This window comes from Podarcis liolepis (genome assembly GCF_965112155.1).
Source record: "Podarcis liolepis genome assembly, chromosome: 8".
NCBI lineage: Eukaryota > Metazoa > Chordata > Lepidosauria > Squamata > Lacertidae > Podarcis > Podarcis liolepis.
The window spans coordinates 77,389,661-77,408,161 of NC_139560.1; the positions used below are offsets into that span (position 1 = coordinate 77,389,661).

The following is an 18,501-nucleotide window of genomic DNA, read 5'->3' on the forward strand; positions in this document are numbered from 1 at the left end:
AGCCACTCCGGAAGAAATACTGTACATACCGAGGATTCGCCTTCGCGGATCCTGAACGGGTGCGCAAGACTCTTATCGCAGGCGCATTATCTGAAAGTAAATCCCACCGATATCAATTGGACTTAATTCTAAGTAATGGACTCTTTGGGTCAGGGTGAGACCGAGCCCCGAGAGAGCACACTGCCTCCTTGGCACCTACATGCAAGAGGGGGAAACAGACGTTTTGGAGCCCACCCAATAAGAATGAATGCGAGAAGTCTCAACTTTGGCTGGCGCGTACCCGCAATCCCTCCACCCCCGCTTGTTTCTAATTGTAACATCCAGCAGTTTAACGCACAAGCACCCCAGCAAACAAGCAGCAATAACGGGGGTGGAGATATCTCCCCCATGGCCGCTTTCCGACTAGAAACGTGTCCCTGGTTAGAGTTAGAAATCCGTGCGCGCCTTCCAACGCGCCTTTCTTCGGGTCTCCAGCGCCGCAAAAGGAAGAGGCTAACATTTTTAAAAAAGGGGGGTCGAGGGAAGCCACGTTTCGTCGCTTCTCCGATTTTGACGGGGAGGAAAGTCATCTCGGGGGGCTTGCTGACGTTCTAATTAATTTCGCCTTCCCAAATTGCCAGCTGCTTCGAGAGTAGGAAGGATGGGGGCGGGGAGAGGCGTGCGTTATGCTGCAGTCCGTACCCAACACAGGAGGCTGTTGGCGCCTCTGCTCCAAACCCCTTTCCCTGCAGGTAAGTCCCCAACTGGATTTCGAGGTGATTTCAAATCACTTGCCAGTTGGAGGAGGAAATAGCCAATCGTGGGCGATTGCATTGGCATTTCTAGAATCACCCGCTACTGATTATTTGCAATTCTACCCTAAAGATACCCGCATCTTGTGGCGGACTTTTAAGCCACTCGGGGCTGCTTGAAGAAAGTGGTCACTGAGATCAGGATTCCATCCACCCGCCCAAATATATGAATGAACGGAAAGGGTCCGCAAGGTAGATTTCCCTCTTTTGCTCATAAAGGTTAAGCGCACGTTGGCACAGGGCTGGCTGGCGGGAACTGGGATGGGTATGGGTGGTGGGGAGAAGACCTGTTTGCTGAAGCCACCTATTCGTGCAGCTGTCTCTAGCACCCTCAGTTGGGCTCTTGGCCCGGAGAGCGCAGTTGTCACTCTACACTTCTAAAGAGCGTAGATTCAGTTCCCACCAAGCTATAGTGCCCGCGATCACTTCTAATTCCACGTGTCCTTCTGCTGAATTTGAACCCCACCCCCCACCCGCCTGCTGACAGCAAGTTGTTGCTTCGAAACAGATTCGACTTCCGAATCAGACCGCCATCTGGCAAACTGGGCAGAAGCGCGTCAACGCGGCTTATACGCGCAGAGACATTTCAGATGTTTCTGTTTTGTCTACACGGAATCATTTATGGATCCGATTAGCATTCTTCCTTTACATACCACGGCTCTCGTTAATGTCTTGAGAGCATGGCCCCTAAATCTTAATTGTTTGGGTAGGGGAGGCAGGGTTGCAGTAAGAAAATGGATATATAGCAAGGCCTTTATACGGGCGCTCCAGGCGCAGAACCCTCGCCTTTACAGATTGGGGTGTGGATTATAGCACTTTCAGCTGGACTTTGGACCATACAAAAAGGAGGACAAGTAATAAAGGAGCCCTCCCCCAGTGGATCTGAAGCAAGATCTTCTTCATCCACAGGATAATAACCAAGGCGTGAATGTATTCCAGAAATTAACTGGGTGGGGTGGGGAGGGGAGGGAGGGTCTCACAATGCTTCCTGGTGAGCCTTCCTTGAGAAAAGGGACCTTGGTGCGTTTGCCCCTCCACCCAGAAGTGCGAAGGTCTTAAGAGCTTGGGAAAATACACTGGGGAGAGTGTTTTAAGCAAGTGGTTTATAGACAATTAAATGTCACTTTAATCGTGAGTGGTAGACAGAATAATAGCACAATCCTTGTTTTTATTTTCCACTGGGGTGGCGGGGATGTTGCTACCTGCAAATGGGTCTGCTCCAATTTGACCTCTCCCACCCCACGAACCAGCAAACCGGAGTCAGCTTTCTCGTGCCAAGCGGGGCTTCTGCTGTTCACCGCCCGATCCTAAACGTGTCTCCTTGCACTCCACACGGCCGGCCCTTTTCTGCGCGTTTACTTGGCACTCGGCCCCACTTCAGGCCGCGATCTTGGCGACGCGGGAGAGCGCGTCCCCACGGAGCCATTCGGGGTTTCCTTCCGACTCCAGGCTGGCCAGATTTATAAGATCGCGTCTTGCAAAGCGCTTCATCCGCCCTCCCCCTGGGCGCGTCTCTTCGGAACCCAGCGGGCATAGGATCGCAACTCTCTTCCTTGACGCACGGCGAGGCATGATCAGCCCGGGGCTGCGCTAGTCCGAAGCCGGAAGGCGCGCATGCCCGTTGCGAGGCCCGCGCCTCGTGCCTGCGAGGAACACCTCGGAACCCTCCCGGCCTCCCTCCCTCGGCGCAGCATTGCGACCACGTGACGCTATATAACCTCCAGGCCCGGCGGGCGGGCGGGAGGAGGTGGGGAGCACGAGACAAGGACGCCTTTGGTCGCTCGGCGCCCGGCCAGCTTCTTCAGCCGCAGCCACAGCGCGCCATCCTCGCGCTCTCTCTCTCTCTCTCCTCCTCCTCCCTTCAGGCGCCGAGCGCGAGGGGCGGGGCTTCATTTCATGTTCTCTCGCTGGCCGGGAGTCCCGCCCAAGTTCTTCCTTCCTTCCTTCGGTGGGTAAGAAGCCGGGCGAGGGGCGTGTCCTCCTCCGTATGCAAATGAGCCGCCGTGACGGACAGCTCGCCTTGCCAATGCCCCGGCGAAACTCCTCTCCTCACAAAACTCCTCGCCTCGCAGACTCCCTTATGCCCGCGCCAAAAGCTGGTCGCGCCGGGCGCCGGGGGGGAAAGCTCGCCTCGCTCGCCTCACGGGGGGCGGCTCGCGAGCGCGCCGACCAGACGAGCCGCCGGGGCTTGCCTGGCAGAGCCTGGCCGAGGCTGCTTTTGCCTCGCGCGCGCTCTGCTCGGCCGCCCCTTCCCCGCCCGGGCTGGGGAAGACGTCTCCTCCTCCTGCTCCTCCGCCTCCATTTTCCCGCGCGCTCCTCTTGCCCAGATGCCCGCCGCCGCCTCCTCCTCCTCTTGCAGCAGCAACCGCGGGTGACTTCTGCGTGGGAAAGCAGGAGCGCGGGCGAGCGCGCGAGGCGGCCGCGGCGGCGGGCGCGCGCGCGCTCCCGGGACGTGCGAGAGGCTTTCCCTCAGCCTCGCGCCGAGCTCTCCTTTTGGCTCGCGCTCCTCCCGCCTATGGAGGGGACGCTGTGAGCTCCTCAGCGGCTGCAGCGAGCGGCGGCGCCCGTAGCCGAAGCGCCCGCAGTCGTCCTCCGCTCGCCTCAGCCCAGGCCCCTTCCTCGCTCGCTCGCGCTCGCCAGCCATGTCCTACCCTCAGGGCTACCTCTACCAGCCCCCGGGCTCGCTGGCGCTCTACTCGTGCCCGGCTTACGGGGCGTCGGCGCTGGCGGCGCCCCGGAGCGAAGAGCTGGCCAGGTCGTCTTCGGGCTCGGCGTTCAGCCCTTACCCCGGATCCGCCGCCTTCACCGCCCAAGCGGCAGCCACCGGCTTCAGCAGCCCGCTCCAGTACTCCACCGACCCGGCCACGGGATTCCCCTCCTACATGGTGGGTAACGGACCGGACAGCCCGCCGCCGCCTCCATCTTCATCCTCCTCCATCGCTTCCCCCGCTGGCAGCGCCGAGGCTGCCCGGGCTAGGCTGGGGGGTCGTGGGGATGCAGCCCGCCCGACACGCCGGGCAACCCGCGTTAGGCACACACACGGAAGCGCTCCTCCACCGAGGCAGCCTCTCTCGACTTTCCTCCTTCGCTTCCCCCTCTTTCGTTGCTTCGCTTCTTTATTATCCATCTTCTCATTCCTCCCTCCCTCCCCCTTTCCTTCTTCCCATCTCCCTCACTTCTTTCTCTTGCCAATTTATTTCCTTTATTCTTTTCTCCTCGCTCACTTTCATTTTCTGACATCCGTATCCTCCCCCACTTTTTCCTTCGATCTCTTTAGCGCTTCTCTCCTATATATATATTTAGAAATCTATGTGATTTACCGGGGCGGGGGCGGGGGGACTTTCTACCGATGGAATGGAGTCCAAGCTGAAACTCGATTAAAGGTGTTGTTTATTTATTTCTATTTTTATTTATTTGTTGCTGGGGGAGAGAAGAGAGAGGGCTCCTCTTCGGACGGATTTCCACCTCCAACTCGCGCTTGCTTCCGAGCACGTCTGTGCTGGCGATCGCGCGTGTTTTTGCAGCTCTTGCAAACCGACGAAGGATTAAAGCTAGCGGAGCCAATTGGTCCTGGGAAAGTGGGGCAAAGGGTTCGTTTTGTTTCACTACACAAGAGATATCAGATCGAGCGCCTTTGGCTGGAGTCGACTCTCCCTCTCTCTCCCCCCCCCCCCCCGCACCTTTTCTCCCAGCCTGGCGATCTTTATTTAGGATAATGGGAGCCGATCTCAAACGCTCCTCTGTTTGACTTTCTCGTGGCAGAAGAAAAGCAGTCGCAAGTTGCCAAGCCTTATTGTTCCCGGGCTATTTAGGAACATTAGGTACATTCGGAGCGCTGTGTTTAGCTTGGTTTCCTGGACCGACTCCGAAAGTTATCAAGTTGGCTCAACTAATTCCTCTCTCCCCCCCCCCCTTTCTCTTCTCTCTCCTCACCCTCGTATTATGCAGACTTTAAATCAGCGCAATTTAAACGTTTAAAGGGCGAATTAAAATGCTAATTATATCGCATTTGACCAATTCGAAACGGTGCATATCTTCTGGTTTGCAAATTGGATTTGCAATGCATTAGCGAAGTGAATTGCTAAGTGGGGGGCTTTGTTGTCTCTCTCTCTCTCTCTTTCTCTCTCTCTTTCCTGTATGGCAACAGAGGAAATATCGTTGCAACCATGTGTGGAGGCGGAGGAGGAGGAGGAGAGGGGAGAGGAAAAGTAGAAAGCTATCATTTTAAGAAACTACCTGTAGGGCCTTTGGAGGGAGAAAATAAAAATGTCTGCGTTGAATTGTAATAAACTGCAACGAAGACATCAGCAGTTTTCAGAGGGAAGAAGGGATTCGAATGCCCTCTGGATACTTTATTTTTTCTTCTTGAGTAATAATATTGCAGGAGTGCTCGGCACTACAATTAAGAAATAATAACATTGTTCGCTGGAGTGATTGCATTACATTAGTGTAAAATGTAATAGTCGCTCCCGTGGCGTTGCCTGCTAGCTGGTGGCTGCCAGCTCTTCCGAAATGCCTAACGCCCTTGCTTTTGTGCTTGGCAGAGCTCCCCTTACGATGCCCACGCGACGGGCATGAGCGGGGCCATCAGCTACCACCCTTACGGTAGCCCAGCCTACCCCTACCAGCTGAACGACCCCGCTTACCGCAAGAACGCCACGCGGGACGCCACGGCCACGCTGAAGGCCTGGCTGCAGGAGCACCGCAAGAACCCCTACCCGACCAAAGGCGAGAAGATCATGCTGGCCATCATCACCAAGATGACCCTCACGCAGGTCTCCACCTGGTTCGCCAACGCCAGGAGGAGGCTCAAGAAGGAGAACAAGATGACCTGGGCGCCGCGCAACAAGAGCGAGGACGAGGACGAGGACCTCGACGCCGGCGGGATCCGCGGCAAGGAAGAGGAGGCGTTGCCGTCGGACAAAGGCCGCGACAGCAACGAGACGTCGGCCGAGGATGAAGGTGAGGGAGGAACAGGCTGGTTTCGTGGGGCAGGGAGGCAGGTCATGGGCCTGCGTGGAGCTCTGCAGCCCGACCCGGTGCAGGTCTACCTCGGAGTTCAGTGGGGCTTACTCGGAGGTAAGTGTGTGTGTGTGCGGGGGGGGGATTATTCCAGGCTGGAGGGGCAGCATCCACGCATTGCATTGCGCGCATCTTCCACATTCATCCCCAGGGATTCCGCTGCCGCCCCTGCACTTTCTCTTTGAAAGACAGCGGGGAACGCCGTTCCTTGCGAAGTAAGCGCCACGGAGCGGAGTGAAGCTTGCTTCCCCGTAGGCGATTGCCCCGGGAAAAGGCCGTGTAAACCGCGGTAGTTATCCCGCTTCCAGGTAAACAGGCTTGAAGGATCTCAAGCCTTCGGAGCGCTTCAGGGACATTGTCTCGGGCAGTGCTTACAGCGGCTTTGGAAAGGAGATGAGGACGAGGATTATTTGTAGCAGAAGCACACGACGGGGGAGCAGAGGAGGCTGAAGGCCGCTTCTCAATAAAATGTGATTTTTTTTGGGGGGGGGGGAAGTAAGCCCTGCCCCACATAAGCGATCACAAGTAGCGGGGCACGCACACCCTTTGAATGGCAATGCCCATCATCTTTGGGCGGGCCGAGCCCACTCAAATATTTTATTGGGGAAGGGGGTTCGAAGGCACCTTGGCCCCTAGGAGTTGGCTCCTATCTCAAGCTTGTGCCTTATGCCGACACCTGAACCCACGACCTGGCCGTCCGATTCTCCTATCGTGGAATCTAAGAGGCCCTCAAGAGGCCTATGGATCCGACGGGATTTCGCAGGAGATCACCTCTGGGGGGCCTGGAGTGTAGAAGGGGGTGGGGAGCGAGGGGGGGTGCTCCGATTGTTTGCCACCTGTTTTGGGGGTGGCGTGGAGCCTGAGGTTTAGGAGACGGGGTGCTGCGCTCTCCTCCTCCCGCTGCTGCTGCTGCCGGTGCCTCCGCCTGGTTTCCTTGACGGTTCCCCTGGTTCTCTGCCGCAGGGATCAGCTTGCAGGTGGACTCGCTCACCGACCACTCCTGCTCGGCCGAATCGGACGGCGAGAAGGCCCCTTGCGGCGCCGGGGACCCGCTCTGCGAGTCCGGCTCGGAGTGCAAGGACAAGTACGAGGAGATCGACGAGGACGAGGACGACGTGGAGGAGGAGGAGGAGGAGGAGGACGACGACGAGGAGGAGGAGGACGAGGCAGCGGCGGACAGGGGTCTTCCCTCCAAGCCCATCACCTCCTCCCCTCTCACCGGGGTGGAAGCCCCTCTGCTGGGTCACCCGCACGCCGAGGACTCCGCGCGCAACGCCAACAAAGCCGCTTTGGACGCCCGCATGGCCCCGACGGCGGCTTCGCAAACCACGCCGGCCAGCAAGCCCAAGCTGTGGTCGCTGGCGGAAATCGCCACCTCGGACCTTAAGCACCCTCAGCACCACCATCACCACCCTCACCACCCGCACAACCTGGGCCAGAGCTGCCAGCCGTCGGCGCCGCCCTCTTCCACCCCGCACAACGCTGCCTACTCGCCCTCCTCTCTCCTGGGGAGGCATATTTATTACACCTCGCCTTTTTATAGCAACTACACAAACTATGGGAACTTCAACGCCCTCCAGGGTCAGGGCATCCTGAGGTACAACTCCGCGACGGTGGCCTCCAGCGAGGGGCTAAGTCAGACGGTCTTAAGCAGCGGCGGCGGAGGCGGCAGTAACTCGTTGCACAAGCAGGGCTCGGAGAACTCTTTGAAAACCATCGCGAGCCACCTAGAACAACATTACAAGCCTTCCAATCCAGACTCCAAAAAAGGTAGGTGTTTGCTGGCTAGGTTTTCTTTTCTACTAAGGAATAATGTGGGGCGCAAATTTACTCTACCCCCCCCCCAAAAAAAATATCACAATAAGGTGGGTGCTACAAGCAAGAAGACAATGGTGGTTTCTGACAGTCCAGGTACAAAACTCTTTTTCAAATCTGCAATCCAGGTCGCAGTTTTTCTGCTTGGAATTCCATAGATTTTAATTTTGTTGTTGTTGTTGTTGTTAAAGCAGCCCTTTTGTGCGGGATTGCAGCCCGAAGCTGTGGTCAGGCCTCTGAAGAAAAGGATCTAACAGAAAACGTTGAGATTTGCCTTCCAGTTATGAATGTGATTAGGAACATAATGTAAATAAATTGCTCCGTGTAATTAAAATGCCTCTAAAAATCACTAAAAACTCCTTGAACCTGTCTATAATCTGAAAATATTTGCAGAAAGTTTATTCATTGTTTTTGTTGCTAAGAGGGGAGAAATAACAGCAAGGGTGAATATTGTTTTGGCAATATTCCCAAGCAAAAAAAGAGAACAGTTTCAGGTTTGGGAGAGAGAGGAAACACAGTACAGTGTGAAGCAGAGAGAAGTCTGATAGCTTGTGCCCAAGTATATTTACTCGGAAGTAACCCCCCCCCCTTGAGTAGAATGGGACCGAATCTAAAGGCAATTCATTTAGGATTGCAGCTTCAGTTGTCTGTCTCCTTCAAAGTTCCATTATTGGTCTGAGACATTGCTACAAGTTATGCTAAAATTTAAAACAAGTAATTAAGAATGCTGGCCCTTCGAACGAGTTAACTCCCAGATCCGCTGAGAAATGCCAGCTCAAGAAAAGGCCTTCCAAGGGCTGTGCTGGGGTTTTGTGCAAGAGGGAGCTAGGCTGTGCCCAGAGTGTATAATCTAGTTAGCCAGCTGTGTCCTGTGACTAACTGACGCTTCTATTTTGACAGACCCCACTGAAGTGTGCACAGTAGGACTACAACCATACCTATAGAAGTGCAATCACACAGCAGCCAGGCAAGTAAGTGAGACCAGCTCCTTTTCTCCTTCTTTCTCCTTCTATTCTGTTACACCGCTTAGGAGGATCATTTGGCATCAGCTCCAGAAACATATTGCTCAGCCTGCAAATTTGCTTAATGTTAATTTCTTGCTCCATTACCAAAAGAGCATTATTACAAAAAGAAAAGCCTATTGCATTTTCACCCTTCTTTTTTTTGTGTGTGTGGGTTGGTTTTTTTTTGGGGGGGGGGAGAAATCAGTTCAATTATTTCACACAAGCCTCTTGCTTTTTTTTTTTTAAAAAAAATGAAAGTTGTGTATTTTCAATAAATATTTAAATCATAGGGTGTGTTTTTTCCCCCCCCAAATTATTATTGGAAAATTGCAACTGCAGTAGATTGGGAACTCCTCCTACATAAGGCCCCGTCGAAATATATGGGCGGATAGTTGTGTGTTCCCCTTGGAGGCCAGCCAGAATTCATCTCATTGTCCCTCTGTACTATTTGAAATGTATATCAGCATGCCAAATAAAAGAACATGATTGCACTGATTCAATGCTTCGGGTGCTGTACAGAAGATTTCCCTGCTCAAATGCACCTTAAGGCATCTTTATAAACATGCAAGTCTAATAGTTGTGAATCAAAATAAAGAGTGATTTTAGTTAGCATGCTTATATACATTTCAAACAGCAGAGAAGGAAAATGAGATGAATCCTGGCTGGGTTCCAAAGAGAACATAGTGTCTGCATGAATTGCCTCTGTTTCCCCATTTATTTCCAAATCACTGCTATAGTTAGGATTAAAGAATATCTTGTGGCCAACCATTTCCCACCCCCACGGGGGGGGGGGGGAGCAGATCAGAACCCAAGCCTAATCCTCCTATGCTGAAAAGAAAAGAAAAAGCGTTTTAGTTTGCCTTCCATTTTTAACACGCCGCGTGTAACTGAAAGATTGTGGATGATCTGGTGTTTTCCTTGGTTCACAGGTAGGTGTCACAATTGCTTTGAGAAAAGTCAACAAGCCATCATCTCTCCCCAAGCTAATCTATCTATCTCTAACAAAATTCTAAATCTGGATCACATCTTGTGCCACTGTATAAAAGAAGACCACAGAGCACTATTAAATCTACAGACTCTCTCTAATTGTTAAACCAGAATTTTGCTGGACATTATGTGAGTTTACTGGTATAGTCTAGTTCTCCCCAATGTATATGTGACTTAAAAAGAAAGAATGAAAGAAAGAAAGAAGCAAATCTGTTTTTTCTCAGGATATCTCGAATTGATCAGCTTATTGCCACGGTATATATATATATATATCTATATATATCTATATTCTGTAGGTGTGATAGGATTTATTGTACAAACACTTTGTAAAAGATACATACAGTAGCAATTAATTAAATAAACCATGACTGAAGAACTTGAGTACTTACAAAGTGGAAACAAATTTGATATTTATTTTTGTAATGATATGAGAGCTTCTAGTAATTTATGCAAGTTGTATTGCAATGGAATCCCAACTCTTTTGTAAATAAATTATGCCTGGTTTTTATTTGAGACATTGATGGTTATACAATCCCTCGTTGTTTAATGAGAATTCTTTACTAATTTATATCTTTAATTGTAAATAAAAACAGATTAGTCTACAATAAGGTGGTGGCCTTTTTTTGTTCATTTTTAGTATTTATCTTTTTTTGTAATTCATGATAATTTATAAAATATCACTGTTACAGTTGCCTAAGGTAACTTCTTAAATATTTAAAATATATTTAGCAATGTGGCTAATTAAACCTGTTGAACGTATATATTGCAGGACAATAAAAACCTTCAGAGTGAATCTGTTGCACTGGACTATATACAATTTACATTTTTAAAAGATTACTATTGTATATCCTGTTGTATTTAGTGCTAGAATTCTTAATTCAAAATGCCATATTTACTTGCACTCTAAGTGAAGATTTGTGTTTCATTTTTATCAAGAGATACAAAACACTTGAAAGTAAAAAAAAAAAAAGGAAAATATCCCACCTCTTTAAAAAATATATCTATAATGTGGTAATCACTTAAGAGATTCACCATTAGGTTAAAAAAATAGCTAAACCATCACTTCAATCCCCCCCCCCGAATAATGAGAATTCCCTTATAATATAATTTCAATAAGGAGACAAACAACCATTTATTTTCTCCCTCAAAGATAAATTGAGTGAATATAACTTACGGTTATAAAACAAGAATAATAGCTTCTTAGATTGCCCTTTAATCAATCATACACTTATTTTTCAAGAGGCTCATCTATTTTATTCCATGATTAATAATGTTCCAGCGTGAGAGCATTATTAGATCCCAGCAGGGGAGATCCTAGGTGCTTTTAGCTGCTTTGGAATGGTCAGTTGGGGTTCATTACGGGCTGATATTGAACAATTTATAAAATCTTGTCTAAACATCTGCCAGCTTAGATAGGCCGATGTGTCTGAAGATGGGAAATTGCTCGACCAGTTGATATTGACAAACGGGGCTCTCTCCAGTGGCTTTTTGTTCGCTGAAAATTAGTGGCCTCCTGCTCAGGGGCTTGTTAGAAAGGGCATTTGAAAGTGATCTTAGATACTTCAGGGTTCAGCCTGGGGAATGTTAACTGGATAAAGAGTGGAATCTGCGTGCATGTCTGTGGTGTAATTACAGAAGGTTACCTACAGCTTATGTTGTTACCAGAATGTATTTGCTTATCATCATCATCGACAACAACAACATCATCCTCATCACCTTCCCCCTAAGTAAACAAAGTAGCCTCACCAAAGGACAGCTCTCTTGGGCAAGTGGCTGCCGTGTGTGTGTGTGTGTGTGTGTGTGTGTGTGTGTAGAAAGCAACATTTAAAATAATAATAATAATTTTAAAATATTCATACTCTACGTTGCAATCCTAAAATCACCCAATTGTTAAAGTTTTCACTGATGTCACCAGAACTGAGTTCAAAGTAAATATTTTGGGACAATATTTTAGCACAGGTTTGGATGGTGGTCCAGCAATAATGGGGTCTATTTATCTGAGTGATTCAGGCCTCCCCCATTCCCCCCCCCCATGAGCTATTCCCAATTCGGTCTAGACTTCCAACCCATTCCTAAAGTGTTTCTTCTTTACAGCAATTCTGACACAAACCAAATCTGTTTGCCTGCCTCCTTTATCTAAAATTTTATTTCTTCCCATCTATACTTTTTATTTCTTTATTTAGGATTATAAGATCCTTTCTATGCGACATTTCAAATTTCTCAGTGCAGAATGTTAAGAGGGTCAGCCGAGGGGGGGGGGCAGTTCTGTGCAAGCCTCACTTGAAACGAACCACGCTTTTCCATTAGGTTTCCCCGCGAGTCCTCTTGCCCACGTCCCGTTCATTTCGATGGGGCGTGCGCAGGAGAACTTCCCTGGCGAATGGTGCTCTCAGCAACTGGCTGATATTTCTATCCCTGGCCGCAGCAGGCTTCAAATGAAGCTGTGGAATTTGTTGTGTTTTGGCTTTGTAACGGTAACTTGTGGGTTTAATACAATTTTGTATTTAAATACTACTCAGTGTAATTTTTATATGTGATATATATTTTTGCAGGCTAAAGCTCTTTTGAGGGAATATAGTGCCTTCGGGCAGATGGGCGATATAGATGCCAACAATTCCATCGTATCTGTCAGATTATTATTCTAAAGGAGAAAAGTGTAAAATTATCCCGCGCTCCCTTTCGCGGCGACCTTTGAATGGGAGCTTCCTCCTCCATAGCGTGGATATTCTTTCTCTCTCTCTCTCTCTCCCCTCCCTTCTTCGCCTTATTATACACCAGGTTCTCTGTTGGATAACATGTACATTTCAGTTGGTTTTATATTTTATTTTATTTTATTTTGAAAATCCATTCTGTGGCAGAGATTAGGAAAGCTAACGACTCTCCTTTGATGTTTATACGCCCAAAGAATTATCTAAGATTTCCATAATTTACTCACCCCTTGCTAGAATTTAGACCTGGGATTTCTTTTTCTGGAAGGAAAAGTCGAAAGACTTTGGGCAGCCGGCTTTGAAACATTTCCCTCTTTGCCTGTCACATCCAACGGTTTTGGTATAATCTACTTCACATTCACACACACACACACACACACACACAGAGAGAGAGAGAGAGAGAGAGAGAGAGAGAGAGAGAGAGAGAGAGATGTGAATTACTATCTCTTTGCAATGGATTCAGTCTCCACCGCCTCGCCCAAATCAAACCGATTTATTAAATAGCAATTAAGGTGCATCCATCGGGAAGTTCTCCTGCGCAAGACCCCCACTGTGATGAGCTGAAACGATATCGCGTTAGATATTAAAATGTATAAATGAACGCGAAGCCCTCATTGGCTGAAGGCGAGTAAAATCTTGCGCATGCCCCATTCATTTAAGCGGAAGTTTGGCGCCGTTTAAAGCTCCTCTGCAAGGTCTTACTGGAACATTGCGAAATGGAGGCTTGTGCAGGAGAGCTTCCAGCTGAATTCTACGCTAAGATAAACGAAAGGAGAGCTCAACTGCCATACCTACTGAAGAGTAAACAACAGAAACAGAGTAATGTAAATCCAAAAGGAAATCGTGCAAATACTGGCCTGCTGTTCTTGGTGGTGCACATGCTATTGAAAACCCATTGAGTCCCCTTCCTTGGAATATTATTATTATTATTATTATTATTATTATTATTATTATTATTATTATTATTATTATCATTATTATTATTATTATTACTACTACTACCAGTAACAGATTCAAACCCCAAACAAACATTTCCCCCTCCTGTTTCTCTCGCTGCGACCCTTCCCAACTTTTCCAACTCGCCCAGTTTTCAGTTTGCGCTCTCTACTTGCGCGCAAGTAGGCCTGATACAACCGGGCTCCTCTTAATGTGCTTGCATGAAACTGTAGCAGTCGAGGTAGCCTTTGCTTCGCGAAATGCGACCTTGCCTGGAAGGTAAAAGGTCTACACCTACACACACACACACCCGCCTTACATCACCAGGACTCGGAGAAATGGTCAGACTGGGCTAGCTGCGGTCCAGTAAGGGGGAGATATGATATAACACACCCCCTCGCCCCATCTCTGTACTGCTACTTCCTTTCCTGCCTACAAATGTCAGCAGTTGCTGGCAAGAAGGGAGGGCTTGTTTGCCTTGCAGTGAGGCGGGCGGGGGCAAGAACTGGCGAGAGCAGGACGCGTCTTCCTCCGCTTGCCTTTCACTTCCTTGGTCAGACGTCGTTTGCTTGTTTTTGTTTGCTTTGTGTTGACTTGCTTGTTTATTTCAAAGGAGACCGAGAGGGATTTGCTCCCGCGGGCAAGCTCACGATTGCAGGGGCAGAGCTAAATTCAACGTCTGTACACAGGGCTGCGCGCACGGCGTGCATTCAAAGCGCATGCATACACACCCACACCCAATAATTATGGGAACTGTAGTCTGTTCAGGGTGCTGGTCTTTGCAACTTTGCGAGGGGCAAACTACAGCTGCCTGGGTTCTTGGGGCGCGTGTGCTTTAAATGCGCTGTAAATGTCTGGTGTGCAGGCAGCCGCGCACCAGCAAGAGGTCTGTGAGCCATCAAGCCTCTCGGAGCCTTTTCGGTATCTGGGGCTTCTCGCGCGGAAACCTGTCCGCAAATCGCTCGCTCGTTTACTGGAGGATAGACTGCCATTCAGTTCAATGGGACTCGCAGACTTGACCTTGCGCGCGTTTACGCGAACGCGAAGTCCTATGGGGTTGCTTCTAGCGAATGTGCAAACCGATAAGTTTGCAAACGCCAACGATATCAGCTTTTAAAGCTGGTGGATCGCGCCGCTGGGGATTTTCAAAGATACATTGTTAGCAGCATGCAAGGCCAGCCGTCGCAGGAGGTTAAATCGGTGTCGCCTCTTTATTTCCCAACCATGCCTCCACCTCGCACAGAGAGAGAGACTGCAGGCCACCAGGGCTTTTCGCCTCTGGGGATGGGGAGGGATCCCTAAACTGGAGTGGGGGCGTTCCTCTTCGGCCGCGCTGAGCCAAGCACAAAGCGGAACACAAGTCCTTAACAAATACATGAGAAACGTCACAGCTAATAGCCGGGCGTCAGAAAAGAGAAGCCGAAATCCAATTAACAGCTCAAGGCTTTGCTGCTTATTAACAATAAGGATTAAGGCTGCAATCTTATGTACACTTACCCGGGAGTAAGTCCCGCTGCACCAAGTGGGACTTATTTCCGCGTAAACATGCCAAGGAAGGGGCTACCTATCTCCCCGCACTTTCGCCACCCTATCGAAGGATGCTCGCTGAATGAACACGTAATTTATTTTGGTTGGGTGGGGCGTGTTGAAAGCACGCGTCCGCCGTCCCCGCGAAGAGCTGGCGGCGGGGAGAAGGAAACGGGTTGCTGGAGCGAAACAGAAGAAGAATCAGAATCAGATTCTTAAATAGGAAAGAGTAAAGCGAGGCAAGAATTTGGAAACACCTTTAGAGCTACTCATCTGACGGAACTCCTCTGACTGTTCAAAATGCACACATAAACGTCAGGACGCTCTCGCACAACCCCGCGGTTAAAAATAATAAAATAAATCAAAGCAATGGCATTCTCGAAGCTTGGAAGCTTTTCTCTGTTTTGAAGCCTCGCCATGCGCGCGATTCATTATTTTGCATCATTCCCCCCCCCCTTAAGGCTTAAGCAGATGTGCCAGGAGTGCGGGGGGGGGTGGCTACGTGCCCGACAGCAAGCAAAACTGCCCCCCCCCATAGTTGCTCTCCAACGGTATGCGCTTCTCAGTGACGCAATTGCACCCAACCTTGGCTGCCGTTCAAACCTATGGGAACTTTGCCCTTGAGACGAGGGCGAAGAGAACCGTCCCACTAGGGTTTTAGCGGCGTTGGGTGCTATATAGGAGATATTTTATTATATATATTGTGCGCCGTGAGCTACCTGCTTCTTCTAAGAGGCCCAAATCCTGCCCCCCCCCCCATCACCAGCCCTTCATTTGCAGGCAGCTGCACCAGTGCGCCCCACTCTCCCTGTAAGGCCTCCAATCGGGGGAAGGCTTGTATATTAAACAGAAACCGAACAAACGACATGAACATAGGAAAACAGTTTCCTATGAAACGTGGCAGTACAGCTCCCTTCCCTTTTAAAGGCGTCTGTGCGCATTTGTGCAGGAGCGAATGTAACCGAATTATCTCTCCAGGGCTAAAAGCGAGCCTTGCGTCTTAACTTCCCGTTAAATAAAGCGCTAAATCTAGAATACCTGCCCAGCCCGGTGGCTAAAGTGTGACCCTCCAGCTATCGTTGGCTCCAGCTCCCATCAGCCTGAGCCAGCATGACCAATGGTCAGAGGTGATGGGAGCTGCAATCCAGACCCGTCTGGATGGCCACGGGCCTAGGGAGGCACCCAGCTTTTCAGTTCCCCAGAGCAAGAGAGATCCTCGTCTGAAACCAAGTTCCCCATGCCAAGGAAAATGTTTGTGATCCTATTGACAGGGTATTTACCCCCCCCCCCACCTCCGCCCCGCTTCCTTAAAAGAAATAGCCATATGCGCATCCAAAGGAGAATAAACTGACATTTCATTGTGTAGAACATCCGATCAATTATTAATCGTTAGCGTCAACAATGGGGTTATAATTACTTTCGGTTACTTAAAGGCATATTTATTTATTTTTCTTCTCCGTCTCTCTGATCTGGTAATTAGCTAATCCTCTCGTGTAATGGATTCCGAGCTGATTTCATTAGGATGTCATCGCGGCCCTCTGTCCCCTCCCTCCTCCGGGCAGGTCCTTCTGGCTGCTCCGCGTGGCTGAAGGCGGCGCCCCCGCCAAAGACAGTCTTCTTCATGGGGTCGTTTTCTTTCTCCCTTCCTAGAGAGCGAGTTAGTCCTGGGAAGAGAGAAACGGCTTCAAAGCGGATCGCGGCCGGAGCGGAGAGAACTCCCCCGAAGGAGCTAAGGACAGCGCCTCCCGTCTTCCTCTTCCTTCTCCCGAGGGAGAAGAAGGTTGCTTTTTAAAAAAAAATATTATCCTTATTGTTATTTAAAGTTCTCAACTTCCGAAGCTGGATTCTGAAACTGGACGCGAAGCAACAGGGCCGTGGAGACCTACTTGTTTGGAGCGACAAGCCAGAGGGCATCGAGGGGCGCGCGCTTTGTCTAAGCTGCGCAGACCGATCCTGTGCTTGTTTACTCGGAAGCCAAAGCCTCTCCGAGCTCAATGGATTCAACAACGTTTGCTCTCGAGTAAGCTGCGCAGGACATACCTTCCGGCAGGAGTGACTTAAACGGCAGTGTGTAAAATTAAAGAACTTTATTTGAAACTGAAGAGATAAACGGTTCTGATTTCAGGCTTGACCCCCATCCTCCAAAAAATGGGTGAGAGGTGTTAAAAGGAAACGCCCCAGGTCTGAGCACCCCCAGGTCGAGATTTTTGGCGTTATTTTTTTAAGTGCGTGTGTTGAACGTTGCTTTGAAAATAATCCAGCCATTCATTGTTCAAAACAAGGACTCGCCCTTCTCGATTTTTTTTTTTAAAAAGATAAAACCATTAAAGAGTCATTCCTCTCTGTTCGCGGATTTTTGACGATCTGATGACATTTTTTTTCCAGATCTCACTATGAGAGTTTCACTACGCGGGGCGGCGAGGTGGGAAAATCTCTTCTGGGAACAAACACACCTTTTGTAAACGGAGCTTTCCCAGTTCAGATCTCAATTCACCACTTTTAATACCCCCTTTTAAACAGCGTGAGTCCTGGACAGGTCACTACTCTCTCTTAGCACATTACAAAGCGAAGATGTACGTGCCACGTTCACACTTGACATCTTTGAGGGCGTCCACATCCAGCTCACTTCAGGAGCGAAAAGGCATTCGCCTTTCGCCCTTGAGTAACGCGCAAGATCGCGAGGAGAAATGAGAGAAAAGACGCAGTGCCTTTATATATGGAAAGGCACGGGTCAATAAATAAAGAGATGATGCAGATTGCACAGATCTATATATAAACTGCGTCGAAGGCTACCTCGCGACGCGAGGAAAAGAGAGAACAGAAATCGACTGTGGCTGATGGACTCTTCCCGCCCCCTTCCAAAAAACGCAATAGCAGCAAAATCGCAAAGGGGGAAAAAAATGCAAGTCCCCCCCATTAATTCAGTCTGACAGCTCTGTCGCCCCCCGCCTCTCCCTGCCTCTTCCTCCACCAATGAAAGCCTCTTTTCAGAAGGGTATGTTTTAATTTGTCACATCAAGGCAATAAAAGGCAGCAATATATACTTAACCAGTTAACATCGTAATAACAGGTTTAAAAGGAGCAATTAAATGGTCGAGAGTCGTGCGTCTGCTTCCCCCACCCCCACCCCACTTTCCCTAAGCATTATTATTGCCACATCAACCAACTTCGCCCCATTGTCTCACTTCGCTCAGCTCCCTCCGGCCCTGCGAGTTTTATGGCGAAGTCTTTGTTGAGTAATCGACGTCTTTTACGCAAGCAGAGAGGGAGGTCTGCGCTTAAGCCCAAAAGGCCCCAGTAGATCGCCGCAGAGTTTCTCCAGACCCGCCTCCCAGGACAAAACAGCTTACAGTATTTTAAAAGCTGTCTTTGGACTTGCTTACACAGGTGAGCGGGGTATTAGGATCACATTCTAAATAATAAACGAAGCCCAACTGAACTCACTTCTGAGCAGACTGGGGCTGGATTGAGCTAAACTTCAATTCTATGCGCCGCCTTGGGCCGCGTTCAAGGCGGCCTATAGAAGAACAATGAAGCCAAACAAATCCATCGTGTCCAACGATCCGTATCTCAAAAATACGGATCCACATACAAATATCGGCAACCTGAAACTAAAAATGCAATAAAATAGACTCCAACAACTCATCTGAAAAAAACAACAACTGTGCCTCGCACCTCCTCGTCACTTTCTCTAGATATGTAGTGATATCC

The 18,501-nt window shown here is 49.4% G+C and overlaps 1 protein-coding gene across 5 annotated transcripts; it reads left to right on the forward strand.

Moving 5' to 3' along the window:
• Positions 1 to 2,864: 2,864 nt before the first annotated feature.
• Positions 2,865 to 17,143, forward strand: IRX2 (iroquois homeobox 2). Of its 5 annotated transcripts, none has more exons than XM_083519420.1 (5): positions 2,865 to 3,676; positions 5,336 to 5,753; positions 6,777 to 7,583; positions 8,529 to 8,599; positions 9,562 to 10,412. In XM_083519420.1, the coding sequence occupies exons 1-4, from the start codon at positions 3,434 to 3,436 to the stop codon at positions 8,570 to 8,572; spliced, it is 1,512 nt and encodes a 503-aa protein (XP_083375546.1). In that variant the 5' UTR covers positions 2,865 to 3,433; the 3' UTR covers positions 8,573 to 8,599; positions 9,562 to 10,412. The 5 variants fall into 5 exon arrangements, with proteins under 5 accessions (XP_083375546.1, XP_083375547.1, XP_083375543.1 ...); XM_083519421.1 differs by lacking the exon at positions 9,562 to 10,412 and adding an exon at positions 16,441 to 17,143 and having other exon boundaries at positions 2,867 to 3,676; XM_083519417.1 differs by having other exon boundaries at positions 2,983 to 3,676; positions 5,336 to 5,870.
• The last annotated feature ends 1,358 nt before the right edge of the window (positions 17,144 to 18,501 follow it).

Coding starts and splice junctions, on each gene's coding strand:
- IRX2 (XM_083519417.1), top strand. CDS start 3,434: ATGTCCTACCCTCAGGGCTACCTCTACCAGCCCCCGGGCTCGCTGGCG. Junction 3,677..5,335: donor CGGGATTCCCCTCCTACATG/GTGGGTAACGGA, acceptor TGTGCTTGGCAG/AGCTCCCCTTACGATGCCCA. Junction 7,584..8,528: donor CAATCCAGACTCCAAAAAAG/GTAGGTGTTTGC, acceptor CTATTTTGACAG/ACCCCACTGAAGTGTGCACA.